The sequence below is a fragment of the Atractosteus spatula genome, chromosome 11 (genome assembly GCF_055471065.1).
Source record: "Atractosteus spatula isolate fAtrSpa1 chromosome 11, fAtrSpa1.hap1, whole genome shotgun sequence".
NCBI lineage: Eukaryota > Metazoa > Chordata > Actinopteri > Semionotiformes > Lepisosteidae > Atractosteus > Atractosteus spatula.
The window spans coordinates 22,118,647-22,134,818 of record NC_142716.1 but is presented as its reverse complement, the minus strand read 5'-3'; the positions used below and the strand labels follow the sequence as shown (position 1 = coordinate 22,134,818).

At 39.1% G+C, this 16,172-nt stretch overlaps 1 protein-coding gene across 1 annotated transcript; it reads right to left on the bottom strand.

The window, feature by feature from the left end:
- Positions 1–5,654: 5,654 nt before the first annotated feature.
- extl2 (exostosin-like glycosyltransferase 2) lies at positions 5,655–14,986 on the bottom strand. Its single transcript, XM_088927699.1, has 4 exons — positions 14,951–14,986; positions 11,450–11,868; positions 9,166–9,236; positions 5,655–8,058 (listed from the first exon to the last, which is right to left on the bottom strand). The coding sequence occupies exons 1-4, from the start codon at positions 14,953–14,955 to the stop codon at positions 7,567–7,569; spliced, it is 987 nt and encodes a 328-aa protein (XP_088783825.1). The 5' UTR covers positions 14,956–14,986; the 3' UTR covers positions 5,655–7,566.
- Positions 14,987–16,172: the final 1,186 nt, after the last annotated feature.

The following is a 16,172-nucleotide window of genomic DNA, read 5'->3' as shown; positions in this document are numbered from 1 at the left end:
TATACACAGGTGAAAAAAAACCCACAATAACTTAAAAGTAAAAACTCAAGAGCTGTAAAATCAAATAATCTACTGTCAGTATTAAAGACACATATACCAAAACCACAATTTTTAAAGATATCGGAAATTATCAAAATATAAATAATACAAAATTTGGTTCTATTGCAGCTGGTCAATACTTTTATAGGAGAAACTGTCTTAATTAGCACTTCTTACCCAGTGCCAGTCCCTCTGAAGAGAAATATAATATATACAATCAGGAAGCTCTGCATGAGATTTGTATTTGTTCTGAACTGTTGATCATTAGGACTGGTGTCCTGTCCAGGGTGTGTTGTGCCTTGTGCCCATTGCTTGTCGGAACATACTCTGGCTTCCTTGCAACCCAGAATTAGATGAAACTGGTTAAGGAAATGGATGGATGTTCATCACCAGTGATTATGCAATGGCTGCCAGACATGCTTACCTCTAGCCACATTTCCAAGATGATAATATGTTTTTAAAAAACATGATCCCTACTTGCAGGGATTGGCTTGGCTCCGACTCCCCTGCAAGCCAGTATAAAGGGTTGGTTGGATAGTTGGATGGATGTCTGGAGACCACAATTACTTGGTGCAAAGGAAGTGAGTCAGAATACAATGGTCTGACAAGCACTCTGCACAGCACTTATATACTTTGCCCCTGTGCTCCCTCTAGTTCCACTCAAAGATTTCTGTTCACAACGTTTTTAGCACAGTGATTTTGTGAACCACCAATATCATCACTACCTCACAGCACATTATCCGAGAGTGCACTTTCAGCAAAGATGAGACTAAACTGGAAAGGGTGAAATTTTTATTATGTACCATGAAAACCCTCCCTTCTCTAGCAGTGTCACGTGTAAAAAGCAGAAGCTATGGTTCTAAGACTGGCCAGAGGTGTACTGTATCTGGAACAATAGCAGTGAAATTATGTTTCCATAATTCAGCTGGACATTTTACCTGTTGCTCTCATTTTCACACACTGGGATCACAGTCTGGCTGCAGGTTACTCCTGAAATTTGAGCAAGTTGCATAGCTTGTAAACATCATTTGTAATTCAACAAAATGGGACATCATTGGTTGAGGGGGGTGAATACTTTGGCAAGACACTGTGTATTCAATCTAACTCTCATAAACTACTTTCATTAATAAAGTTATTCATGCCAGTGCACTAAGCTGTTTTGCAATTCACCATATTTATTTCCAGATCACCAATCACTGAATAGGCATCAACCTTATTATTATATTTTAAAAACTGGGAAAAAAAATTAACTGTGCATTTCAAATGATAGCAGCACTACCACCTTCTAGCCAGATCTGAACAGCTAATCAAGGCTGCTGTAAGTGGGGTTGGTGGACCAGTAGGTGGTGATCTACTCACTAGATCAAAATTTCCAAATCAATGGTCTACTGTGGGGACCAGGGACACCGCTGTAGGAGATGCTGTCTTTTGATTGTGATGTTAAACTACTTGGCATTTAAAATTCTAATGGCACAGTTCAGCAATGTAATCCTGTGTCTTGGCTAAAACCCAGGCTTCCTTAAATTGCCCTTTAATTCAACTGGTGCAGCAGTTTCTAACTCCTCCCCCTGATCTGCTAATGCAGAAAGACTGCTGTGTGTCATCCAGGTGGGGCTACACTTTAGCAGTGGATGATATGGATCCGTCCTATTTTTTGGGATGAAAAGTGATGCATAAATGCAATTAATAATAAAGTAATACATCCAATGTCAAAATGTCATTTTAAAGTACAGTACGTTTTAGAAAGGCTGCTGGGTGGAGCCCCACTGGTTTTAATCAAGGATAAAACTAGTTTATTAAAATAAACCTTTACTACCGGTTTATGTCAGTGCAGGAAGCAAGCAGGAAGAAAGTCAATGAGACAAATCAGTCTGCTGAAAGGACATGCAGCATTGAAAAACAGATATCAAGAAAAAGATTACAGTATAAATCTCACCTCTTCGAGCATGGGCAAAACCACACAACCAAGAAAGATGCACAACATACTAACACAACTGAGCTATTGAGGGAGAGATGGAGCGGCTATCAAAAGTATTCACCCCCTTGGTCTTTTTACATTGTATTTACAATATTGTGTTACAATATGGAATCATAATGTATTTAACTGTTTTTTTTTGCTATTGACAGAAAACACCCTTTAATGTCAAAGTAAAAACAAAATTGTACAGTTCCTCCTATATTAATTATAAAAATAAACAGAAAATAACTGATTGCATAAGTATTCACCGCCCTTGAGAGAATATTTGCTGGAGGCACATTTGGTAGAAATTACAGCCATAAATCTTCATTTGGACACTGCTATTACTGCCCATTCTTGTTTACAAAATTGCTCAAATTCTCCCAGGTTGGATAGGAACAGTTGATGAACAGCAATTTTCATCTCCTGCCCCAGATGCTTCATTGGATTAAGATCCAGGATTTGACTGGGTCACTTCATAATGTTGACTTTTTTCTTTTTTAACCACTCCAGTTTGGATTTGACTGGCTATATGTTTTGAGCCATTGGCCTTCTGGAAGATGAATCTTCTCCCAAGTCCCATGTCTCTTGCAGACTGCAGATGTGCTTCCAGGATTTCTCTGTACTTTGTTACATCCATTTTTCCTTCAATCTTCACAAGTCTTCCAGGCCCTAATACAGCAAAGCTTCTGAATAGCATGATGCTGCCACCACAAAGCTTCACAGTAGGAATGGTGTTCCCAGGATGATGTTCACTGTTATGCTTATGCCAAACATAGCGCTTACTTGGTCTCAGACTCTCCCATATGCCTTCTGGCAAATTGTAGTCAAGTTCTGATGTGAATTTTTATGTCACTTTGCCACGAAGCCCAACTTTGTGAAGTACCCAAACAACTGTCATATGCACAGTTTCTCCCAGCCATGGGAGACTCTAATTCCTTTTGAGCTGTCACAGGCCATTTGGTGGCCTTCCTTACTAGACACTTCTCCCCCGGAAACTCAGTTTTGATGACACCCCATTATTAAGTTTCACAGTTATGCCATATTTTCTACATTTCTTTATAATGTACTGTGTACTGTGTTTCTTTATAATTTATTGTGCTTTGGGGGATATGCCTTGGAAAATTTCTCATGCCTCTAACCCTGATTAGTATTCTCAATAACCCTATTTTCTTTGAAAGTTTCTTTGTCTTCACGATTTAGTGATTTAGCTTTTGTTGGGAGCTTTACTGGTCAATGGTGGGACCTCCCAGAGATATATTTTATCCTGAACTCATATAAACACTCTAATTGCACACAGGTGGACTTCATTCAAAAAATATTTGACTGACTTCTAAAGACAGGTTGCACCATAGCTATAACCATAGGTGTGTTATAGTAAAGGGAATGAATATGTATGCAATCACTTATTTTCTGTTTTTAATTTATAATTAATATAGGGGGATTTTTAGAATTTTGTTTTCACTTTGTTTTGTACGATCAATGGCAAACAACCCCATATAAATATATTGTGATTCTATATTGTAACAGTAAAATGTGAAAAACTAAGTATACATGTGAATACTTTTGATAGCCACTATCAGTGTCAACATAAGGTAATGAATGGGACTAATGATTCACTTGATTGAGCAGTTCCTTCAGCAATGATTTGTGCCTGAGCTCAGGCATGTGAAGACAGACTCAGAAACCTACTGTTCTATTTTCACTTTAAGTTATACATGAGCCTCCTTGCTCTTTAGCAACACTTTTCACTAGGAGAAACACAGAATACAGAATGCATCTGTTACACAATTCAACAACACAAATATTACTATTATACCTTGTGCTAAACATTTAGAAAGCAAGATTCATCACATGGTATTCCATCTTATTTTGCTGTCATTTTTCCTTATTCTTTCAAAATCCTACTTGTTACCTCTTTCATCTGCATTATTTCCTAATCTCCAAAATTATTTATTTTGGTGGAAGTATTATTAAAAGGCACAGTAGTCTGCCATTGATTGTACCATTTCCTTTAAATGTAATTTATTTTTAATTAAGAAAGACATCTCTTTAGGAAAGTACAAACAGCTACAGTAATATATGACACAATGACATTAAAGCTCTTCTGTATCAATTCTGCATCTTAATTCCTGTTTTATCCTGGGAATCTAACAATTTAAACAGTAACAACATTCCTGTCCTGACAGCCAAACACTTTGTCTCTATTCTGAATAGAAAGAAAACACCTTGAAGCAGTTTTTCAAGAGGGTACCTTATTTTTTTACTCAAGGATTTCTCCTTTTACACACATAAAATTGGAGACAGCTGGTTAAAAGTCACAGCAAAGATATTAGAAACACAATCCTCCAGACAAAACAAAAAACTGAGAAAAAGGGTCACAGGTCAAATTACAAAAACTTCTGCTCTAGCCCACAACTGGCTCCAAAATTTTAGGACTGGTGTCATACCAGGATGTATTGCCTGCCTGCTTTGGTCCAACTCAATGGAACTCTGAATTGAATTAAGCAGTGATTGAAAGTAGAGGGATAGATTCTTTTTTAAATCATAAAACTGGTGACTAATAACTACACGTTATTGTTGTTTTTCATACAGTCTTTGTTTCCCACGTTGTTCCCAGACGTACGTCTGAAGATAACATGATATGTCATTTTTATGGTCAAGCAAATAAAGAGCATATTCTGCTCTGGAGTAAAACAATGTTAGAAATTCTTCTGTCCCTCTACAGGTCCGGTTGCAATCTTTGGCCCGTCAGTGACACCTAGTGACCATGAGAAAACATTCAAAATGGTGACCAAGAGCACAGCAAATGTATCCATCTATTTTCTAACTGCTTTATCCAATGCAAAGGTGCTTATCCCAGCAAACAACGGACACAAGGCAAGATAGGCCCTGGTCAGGATGCCAGTCCATTGCAGACTACAAATGTAGCATTTGATTTAATCTCTCTACACTTGTAATATATCTGTGTCATCATAAAAAAACATTCAAGTTAGGACACCTTTTCATTGATGCCATGGGACTAGAACTGTAGTCTCTTCTTCAATTATTTTTTTTATTGCTCTTCAGAGCTCCACTGCTTATATCAAAACATATCTGTTCTCTTTGATTTGGAATGGATTTCAAGACATCAGGGAATAACACTATAATAACAGCTATTTTAAAAGCTGTAGAGATTTTGTCCAGGAGTCGAGCCGAGTCTGTTGAATGATGGTATAATCATCACTTTGCATGCGTATGATTTCAGTGGGTTTGTAATGTACTTGTCCTGTATTAAAGCCTGAGAAAGACCTTTAGAGTCTTATGGAGTAATCTCTTGGATACCACAGAGGAATTTGCTATGTAATAAGAGTTAGACCTCCAGATTTTTTTAAAATGACTGCAACTCATGTGTGTTGATCACAGCACCTAGAGAGGCTGTTCCACTGATAAGTCATGGTGGTTTTTATAGGAAACTTCACAGGTAGTGGACTTTCCATGTCATAGGGTTAATTCCATATAAAAAAGATAAACAAACCAAATTTAACTGACTTGCAAAAAATGTGTGATATGTGTCCAAGTGTAATTCTGCTTCTAGTTTAAAACTTGTAATGCTAAAAGCCTAACTTAAGAACCCGTGTTGCCTTTTTTTCCCAGCAAGAATTACATTAGATCAGTATTTCTGGAATAATGCACATTTCAGAACTTTAATCAGAATTAACTTTTTTAACACAACATGTAAGAACACTATCTTGGCTACACAGGAAGATAATTATTAATAAAGGAAGCTGTTTTGAAACAACATGGAAGAGGACCGATACAAAATTTGTACAGCTTGTATTGAAAAGTAAAACTCAAGATATATTTCACAACTTTTATTCTGACCTCAACATTTTGGCCAACTCTAATTAAACCCTGGAATGCCTGCAGGATAGCTGATAACATAAAATGTTTACCTATAAAATTACCTAAAAGCCAGCGCCTTCTGAAAATGATTCAGTGCTGTAAATAACAGTAATGTTTTCCCACAACCTGTAATACAGTTTCTTTTGAAAAATGAGTCACCTATATGAGTGGTAATAATGATACCTAGAGATAAACAATAACTGTGTGATATCACTTTGCTGATCTGGGCTGCCTACGTTACCTACAACCTCTCTTTCTGCAGACCACAATCTTTCCCTCCTGTGGACCTATAAGACATGGTTTCTGGTGTTAATGTTGATTTCTAGTGTATAAAAGGGATCAGGAATAAAAGGGCTGCCCTACCTCAGTCATACATACAACTACACACACTGATGAGGTTTTCTTGAGCCAGTATGAATTCCAATGCATCTTTGGGGATTTTAGCAAAGTGATCAGACTGAGCAGCAGAGGCAATTAAGTATGACACACTGAAAAGTCATACTGCAGACATTCCAGAGTTACAGTTCCACCTTAGAGTGCAAAGCACAGTAATTCTAGATTAAAATACAAGAGCGTGCTACTTCATTTCCCTGTAAAACAGTTAAAGAGCTTGCATAAAATAAAGATTCATATTCTTTTTCACTCGAGGAGGCATCTAGCAATGAAGGAGTGATGTCAGCTTTTGAGCCACAGACAACAGGACATCACACTTCTATTTTATCTGAAGGTTAGCACAGTGATTTAGTCATCTGGAGACACAGCAAGCCTGTGGCAGAGCTTAGACTCAAACCAGAAACCCCTGGAATAAGAACATTTCTCAGTCACTGGATCATCTGCTTTAAAAAAATTGACTTGTTTTCACTCATGAAACACACAGCACCTTCCCCTCACTGATTTGACTCCATAGATCTGGGTGCAGAATTTCAGGACTAGGATGAGCCACCCGTGCAGAGCTGGGGACAGAGGAGTGTGGTTGGAGTGCCCTCTGCTGTTAAGAAACATAGGTGCATCTGTTTTTTTCTTAGTGCAAATAAAGGATCATTCATCCATTTTCTAAATGCTTCTTCCAGGATCACAATGGACTACAAAACATAAAGGACCATAAAACATTTAAAAAAAACTTTAAAAAAATCAAACTGATGAGTGAAATGAGGAAAATAAGTTCAAGACTGAGAAAACAATGAGTGGAACATTGCTTGTTGCTACTGTAAATTCTTAATCCTTATCTTGGAAGTAAAAGTCATTCACACAGTTTTAATTCTAATTCAGGGGGATAATTATGGGAAAAATGTGCCTCATTTAAAATCTATTACTCATGATAACCAAAGCATCCGTTATTGGTCTGTGGAAATGTCAAAGGCTTCAACCCCTGAAGAAACACAATATGGGAAGCTCATATTCTGATCAACATCTAGATAAGGCATCTAGAAAACATCCAGACTGATCATCCACTATTAGACCAATTGGGTTTGTTCAATGTAAATACAGATCAGAGCGATTCTAGGTGCATGCAGCTTAAAAAAATGAGGACTGGTTCAGCCTACAACTAATTCACATTGTGTAGGTAATGCTCCTGTCAACTGAGCAGGACCACCAGGGCTGGTCTCAGTAATACCAAAAGAAATCCATGTAGAAAAGGCCATCTAAGAAGCCTGTCACACAGAGAGCAGACCACTCTGAAAGGCTCAATGCCTGTCCTTGTGGTTGGCATAGCTGGGGAAGCCGAACTGTGAGATCATGAGGTTGGAGTAGCGCAAAGGCATGCCGCTGTAGATCTGCACCAGGCGGTTGAGGCAGAAGGAGCGCTGCAGGAGGTGCTCTGCCCGGTGCCACATGCCCAGGTACCCGCTGCTAGCATCCCGCTCCAAGTTGCGAACATCCACGGGCTTCACAAACACCCCCGCTGGCTTCTGGATGAGCTGGGACACCACAAAGTTCATGGCAATATCGTCGCAGTTCTGCGTCTCGTCGATCAGGCGGAGCACCTCAGCCGGCTGCCTCTGGAAGGCGTTCAGGTAGCTCTGGTGGAAGAACGCTGCTCCGACTAACACCATAGAATATCTGTCCCCACTGCCGGCCTCAGGGTCCTGCAGCTCGAAGCTGCCATAACTGTACACCCCCGAGGGTGTCAGTACGTGCTTGCGGGGCACGAAACCCACAATTTGGTTGGGGAATTGCTACAACACAAGCGGAAGACAAAACAGAATTTCATGGTTAACTTTTATAACCTTCACATGTCAAAACATCACCAGTTTTGAACAGTGCCTTTAAAAGCCATAATCGCATAGGTGTACCAAAGAGCTGGGAAAAGGATGCTTTGTTTTCTCAGACATTTAGACAAAACTGAAAACTCTTTTCACTTTTTAGGATTTTTCAGTCAAAAAGCAAGGTGCTCGCACACCAGCTGACAGTATTATAAAGAAACAATCTTAGAAAACACTAAACAAGTTATTAATGTAACCAATCCTGAGTAAATGACAAGAAATGCTGTTTTTCAAGTCGTAATTGTACTGTTTAAGAACTTCTTCATGATTTAAAACTCACTGAGATTTTGTTGTTCAGATGGAATGGGCTGTCAGAATAATCAGGAAATATTACTAGAATCCCACCATACAAATCACATTATTATTTATTAGTAGTCTAGGACTCTTCCTAACAATGCGGGCCATTAAAATCTGAAAACAAAGATTCCCCGATAACAACAAGAAGCCTTACATTCTGAAACCACTTGCTGAAGAAAACTTGGGGCAACACAAGGTATTATGGGGCAACACACATTATCTGCACATCCTCTAAAGCTATCAGTCACAATCATGCAGGATACTAGAATTACAAACAACATTGCATTGTCTTTCCTTCTATCATGCTGACAAGAAAGACATTTCCTGTTTTTACAGTCAAAGCCTGCTTTGTTTCCAAAGTCACACAGCAGTGTTTTTTGGCTTTAGCCCATCATCCAACATCAATCAGAAACATAAACAGCAAATCAGCAACACGGTAACTAATAAGAAAACACTGCAATCAGTAATTTCAGCTGGTAGTTAACCCATTACAGTGTGCAAAATTCCTGTACAAGATTCAATAAGAAGTGTTAATACTTTCAATATCAGGTTTGGCAGTGTGAAAATCTAAAACAAAGGCAAGATCAAATATTTTTCAAGAGCTTACATACATTACTGTCCAAACACACTAATGTCTGTCAACCTTTCTAATTCACTCAAGAGGACAAGCTGCTCCAATTTCAGTCCAAGAGAAAATTGCTGATGATATAATAACCACTGTACCTTCCAGACAGAAAAGGCAAAGCTGATGTCTGGAGCGCTGATCAGGGTGTCGTCATCCAGCATTAGCACAGCTGTGAACACACAGGTGAGTGAGACATGAGTAGCATGGTTTGAAATCCCCTGGAGCCACACTACAGCAGGTCTTCCCAGGCCATGAACGGCTTAATACCCAAAGAAAAGGGTTGAGGTGAATTGGCTGGGGTTTAATTGCATCAGTTGACCACTTTTCTCAATGGATACCACGCTGTTTTAGAGAGACTTGGGTGAACTCCTACACTGCTGCTCTGAAGCATCAGAGCTGGGGAAACCTTGTTTTTCAAGCTCTGAAGACAAGTTCCATGAGAATAAAAGGGTCGTTACCAGACTAATAACATGCCTGTGAATCTTTCAGTGAGCGATCTGTTGTTTAGCAGGATAGGAGAAACTGGTGTATTTTGAGAGCATTTTGAAATGCTCCTTCACTGTTGGACTTACTTTAATAAGGATTTGAAACTAAACAGATTTAACTCCTTTTATTATGGAAGCAGGATAAGAGCAAAGATCACATTAGGAGGTGTTCCAGTAAAGGGGTGGTCACTAGTGTCTAGTTTAACAACCTGAATTTGGGTTTCTCCTTAGATAAAAGGCATTGTGTTATTGTTTAGGTGGGGAGCTGCGTCAGCATGCGTAGGCTGCAAAGGAACAAGTAATAGGTTTATTCCATGCTGAAAAAAAGAAGAAAGAGAACACAACGTTTCGGCCGTGGAGCCTTGTGTTATTGTTAAACACATCCGGTGTAGGTTTCATATAGTTCTAGGAACCTTCAGAACAGATTAGACTGTTAATCATTTAACTTTGATTCGAAAAACAATAATAAGGCTTTTGGTTTATTCATTGGTTTTTCTATAATGCCCAATAAATACTTGGATTTCTGTAGCTTTATTAATGTTTTATGTTGTTGTCTGAACAGCTTTCAGGACTGTTTTCAGGACAGTTCTGTCAGCTAATCTTGATCCTTCTACGGCCTTTTGACTTAATTCTATAATAAAATCGATTAGCCTGACATTTAAGTGAAACTCATTGTTTTGGAGCAATTTCCTCAATAGTAGTGGCCAAAGAATTAAACAGTTACATTCAGAGATTTAAAATGTTATCAATAGGCAAATAATAACAATTCCTTCACTTAGCACTTTATAGGTAATGGGAACTCCCCTCCACCACCACCAATGTGCAGCACTCACCTGGATGATATGATGGCAGCCATAGTGCACACAGTACGCTCACCACACAATAAGCTATCAGTGGAGAGGAGAACAGAGTGACGAAGCCAATTCATAGACGGAGATTATTAGGAGGCCCTGTTTAGTAAAGGCCAATGGGAAATTTGGCCAGGACAGCCAGTGTAACACCCCTACTCTTTTCAAGAAACACCCTGGGATTTTTAATGACCATAGAGTCAGGATCTAGTTTTTACGCCTCATCCGAAGGATGGCACCTTTTCATAGTACAGTGTGCCCATCACTATACTGGGGCATTAGGACCCACCCAGATTGCGGGGTGAGTGCCCTTTACTGGCCCCACTAACACCTCTTACTTTCAGGTACTGACTAGGCTCACACCTGCTTAGCTTCAGCGGCAATATGTTAAATGTTCCTAGAGTGATGCTCATAGGCCTCACAGAGGACATAAGCCAGTGATTTTTGACTAATGTAGTAGATAAAGAAACAAAAGTGTTGTTACAATAGTGATCTATCCAATGTAAGGAAAGATAAAGGATTCTAAGCACTATACCTTTGGAAAAAGCATTCAAAACATATTAGTTTCTGTATTATCAATTTCAAATATAAAATAAAATAAGATTTTATTACATGAGGGCCTGACACGTCAGAGAATGAAGTCAATTTCCTTTTCTTTAAAATATTTCCTGAATGAAGAACAATACTGGTATATTAACACTTGTGAGGACTGGAGGTTCATCATGGAATCAGCAGAGCTCAAAATAAATGTAAAAACTCTTCATCAATGTAACTGCAAAACAAAAACAGATGAGTAGACTTTTTTGTCCATGAATATGTGCCAGTGCTAGTCCTCACTCCTACACACTCAGACCAGACATATTGTTATGTACAACATAAAATCCTGAAGTCATGACACTACAGTACCTGCAACAGGTAAGATGTGCCTCAGGGATGCTTCACTGCTATGGAAGGGTTTGCAGCAGATACTCATTTCTAGAAGTGCACCTGTTGTGAATAGCTGTCAGTGTGATCTCCCCTCACCCCTGTGTAAGGCCGACTGCCATCACCTTCAGTCTCCTGCTCTGGGAAGCGTTGCAGCCTGTTGCGCATGAGGTTCACGGCTTGCTCCTTAAAAACCACAGGCACAGGGTGCGGCCCCAGAGAGTCCCACAGCTCCTGGGGCACCTTCTCTCCCACACTGTTCCACACGATGATGATTCGGTGCAGGTGGGGCACGGCCTGATAGTGGTTGAGCAATTTGAGCAGCAGGTCGGTGCGATTGTAGGTCTGCATGATGATGGTGAAGGAGTCCGAGAGAGATCCCCGAGGCTGGGACAGGCTGGCTCTCCTGAGGACACCCAGGCCCCCATCGTCCACTCCAGGCAGCAGCAAGGTCAAACCCACCCCAACCACGAAGAGCAGGAGGATGGGCACGAGAAGGTACATGCGGTTGGTGCTGTGCATCTTGCAAATACGGTAAAAGATCCTGGCAGGGAAGAGTACAATCTTGAAATGACAAAACTGCAGAGCACTTTGAGGTCACAACAGATAAATAACACCCTAAACATGAACCAGAAAAAAGATGTTTGCAATGTTCCCACAGCACTTTCATGACTGAGGTCCCTTCTGTAGAACTAGAACTACACAGATATGCCTGCAGAATGGGGCCAAGTTTCCAGACATTCTTATGCTTGAGTCTGCTCCATTTGTGCTTGGTGAAGTGCCAGTAATTAGTAACTGGTTTATCTTCATCTCATGGCTGTGGGAAATGTAAACCTGTATAGGAAATTCACCTATTGCCCTTTGTTGTACATAGCCATTTAATTGTGACCTATAGACCTATGGACCTAATAGATAATTAACTATAATAATAGTTTCTGAAAGATCCAGGGTTGGTATTAATCAATTATTCTCTGTAAAAACCACAGGACAGGGACAGCTCATAGGATGCTTGGAAAGACATTTATCTGCAGTTTCACCAGAATCGCAGAAGCATTATTCCTGCTTGATGCACAGCCTAGACTGAACACGCAGTAAGACGTCTGATTGAAGCAACATTTCCAAAGCAAGAGGAAGTAAACATTAGTCATTCTTTAAAATGTAAATTCATGCTGTGCTCATTCTCAAAGTTTGGACTTAAGGAATAGATTGCAGCTTGGCTACATTTTGTTTGTGTATGGTTAGATTTCATTAGGTTTACATTCTGCTAAAACTGTGGCAGAGTTCTCAACTTCAAAACCTGATTAATTAGACCACTTTCCATTTTTCTCTCAGCCTGTGAGCTCCCATTTTCTGTAGGGTTTTTAATACCTGTTGTTTTCTGTCATTTTTGTTTCTTAATTGTAATACCAAAACAAATCCGAAAATAAATTCTGAAGAAGAAGTAAGATCTGTTGACATTTCACTGACATTGTCACATTTTCCAGCTTCACAGATTATGACTGAAAAGGTTTTGCTATTTCTGGTTTTGTTCCTAGGGGCAGATTAAGCTATGATATTAGAGGAAATACCACAAAGGCATTAAATATGTTGGAGTGAGGATCTGCATCAGTGTGGATTGGCTGCAACGGAACAAGTTAAGGTTAATTCCATGCTGAAAAACAGAAGAAAACAAAATGTTTCAGGCAGGAATATAAAGCACAAGAGAAAACAGACAGAGTTGGAGATTGGAAGAATGGGCACATACTGTAGGTGAGTGACTACATGAAAGTCTGTGGTTCTACAGCTTTTTGGCAGTTTACAATGTTGGGATCCAGTGATTCATAATGTTTCATTTTGTCTATGGACATTACAGTCCTTTACACTTGTAGTCCCCATGATGATGGTCTCACAGCCCTCAAGCACACACTTAAATATACAGCGCTTGATCCCCATATTCATACCCACTTACAATTAGCTGAACTGGTTCCCACACTGAATGCATTTTCTTACTATAACCTTTTCTACCAGCTCAGTGGATCTGCCACGGTTACCAGGATGGGACCACGTTATGCCACCATCTTGGTCGGCTGGGTAGAAGAACTTTTCTTCACTTTCTATACAGCTTTTGTCCCCAACTTCTACAAGTGGTGCTGCCGCCTGCTACAGCAATTCCTGCATCATTTCACCAACTTTCACTCTTCTCTAAATTTCAACATCAATGTGTATACTCCACAACTGTTCTTTTTCCAAACACAAGCCTCTCCATTCTCTATCCAGGACTGTATCTCCTTTATAGCTCCTTCCACCCCAAACATAAAAACTCTCTCTCTCCCCTTCTCACGATTCCTTAAACTTCGTCAGTTATGCGGTGATAACACGTCTTCCATAAACAAGCCCTTATAATGAGTTCTTTCTTCAATGACTGGGGACTTTGTAATTCCTTTGTTAAGATTTGTAGAAATATTCTAACAAAGATAATTCAAGGTTTCACGAGGCTTTGAGCTATAAGGTACAGATAGACTGGAATAACTTACCGACTGAAATAAGATCACAAATTTTAATTTGTGTAGTTAAAAGCAAACTAATTTTGTATTTAAAAACAGAATGTTTTTGTAATTGAAATACACTCTTATTCATTTTAATATTTTATTTATCCCAAATATTCCTTTAAGGCACTTAAATAATTTGTATTTTTATTTACTTAGTATATATACCTGCCACATTAGGTCTCTCTCACACACACCCAAAGAAGATTCAACATAATCATTATTTAAAAAAAACAAGCAAAATATGAATTTCCCAATCTATGTGTTCTATATACTAGGAGACTTTTGACATAGCTGTTCTAATTTGTAGCAGCCTCGTTGTCGTTTTATTGTTTTTATTGCGCTATTCTTCAGTTCCTTCACAATGTGCATTTTCTATATTGTAATTCGCACTGGATAATGGTGTCTACTAACAGAACAACACATATGCCTCTACAGACTAACTTTCAGTCGGTTGGTGTTAAAACTTACTTACAATGTTTCTATAATACTTTAAAGAACACACTCGAGTTTGTTTGCAATGAATGAGTGGTTGCATGTGAATAAACAGCGTCTATACTTGGAGAACATTTAAGGTTGCATAATTTATATTAAATCACGTTTACACATTTCCCAATTTTAGTCATCCCGAGTCAGCAGTTCTAAAAAAGCAACGTAGATGACTGCAATACATCTTCTTCAAAAACTTTCATAAGAGCATACACGAAGAAAACAACAAAAACTTTTTTTGTTTATGACGAAAAGCTGTCCGGTCGAATTTGCATATTCCTCCAAAACAACTTCCCATTTGCCGGGTCCTTAATTGATATGAACAGTTGATACTAGTAACAGTTCAGAATGAAAAAAATCAAATACAGACGTCTCCTTTATAAACCTACCATGTGGCATAAATCATTTTCGGTTTAAGTATCCTGATTTGCAGTTGTTTGTAAGGTTTGGGGAGAAAATAGTGTCAGTCTAAACGTATACGAACAAACCTGCTCACACACCACATCATCACAAATTAATAGTATGCATATTTATTATTTTCATTTCTATACAATACAAACTAGATTCCATCTCGCCCTAAAAGAAAAAGCGAAACTGCTGTAACACGATTACCTCATTTCATCCCGAGGACTTCCCAACACTTCAAGCTCTTCCTGCGGTGCCGTGCGGGAATGTCTACCGAAGCTTCGAGCTCCGCGACGATTGAAATATGAAACTGCTAGTTACTTTAGTTCCGCGCTTGAAGCAATCATTAGGCGTGTAAAACAGGGTATTATATCTTTGCTAAAATTTCGTGAAAAAGTGACAGTCTTTAAAATTCAGGATCTTCACATGTACAAGCACAATCATATGTACACTGTATCTAGTGGCTGAATGTTGGTAAATTTTCGTTACCACATACAGGCATTCTAATGTATACTTGTTTACATAATGGAAGATATATAAGACGTAAACTTCAGCAGGTTAAAATAATGTTATAGCAAGGTGTCGGCTTCAATAAGATCGCTATTTTCTAGCATTTCATACAAAGGTTTGAAAAATGTATAAAGCCGAGAGTTTTGTAAGATACCCAAGTCTCTGATTAACTTCACACATTACATCCTCCACACTCACTGTTCTCAGTGCGTCTTTAACACATGCCCTTTTTTTCTCAATCTTTTTTTCACATTTTGAAAGGTACAGATATTGACGCAGTCTTAAAGGGCGTTATATAGACTGAAGTGAAATTCTGCCATTCATCCATCCATTTCTACTCCTGCTGAGAGGCACGCAAATATGACAAAAATACCAGTGTTGTGATCTGACTTGGACAGCAACATTCTGGGAATTATGAATGAAACAGCAACATGGTCTTGTTTTTAGAGAAACACCATACTATTTAATTGGTTTTACCAAAGACATTGTTTTTGTAACACCCCGTGAATTCCTTCCTAATGAATTCTAGATCAAACAGGTTGGATTTCTCATTCTGTTCCTATGCCTCATGAGCCCATTTCACTAACATCTAAAGCTGCTCTTCTGCCTAGTCCTGAAGAGCCCCTAATCTTGTTATTCTTATACAGTAGGTCTCCCTCCTGAGTAGAGGGTTCTGTTAAACAGTACAGGGCCATAGGGGAGCCAGAGCCTATCCTGGCAAGCAACCATAGCAGGGCAGTGTACACTCTGGGCAGGACGCTAATCCAGCACAGAGCACACACTCACACAAGGGCCAATTTTCCCAGAAGCCAATTAATGTATTTGGACTGTGAGAGGAAACCGGAGCACACAGGGAGAACACATCATCTCCACAAAGATTGGTATTGACTCCAGAATTGAACCCAGTGCTTCAGCGTTG

Excerpts from the sequence above, each read along its gene's own strand:
- extl2 (XM_088927699.1), bottom strand. Across the intron at positions 9,237-11,449 it reads CCCAGAGCAGGAGACTGAAG|CTGTGCTAATGCTGGATGAC; the intron begins GTGATGGCAGTC and ends GTGTGTTCACAG. Across the intron at positions 8,059-9,165 it reads TTGCCTTTTCTGTCTGGAAG|CAATTCCCCAACCAAATTGT; the intron begins GTACAGTGGTTA and ends CTTGTGTTGTAG.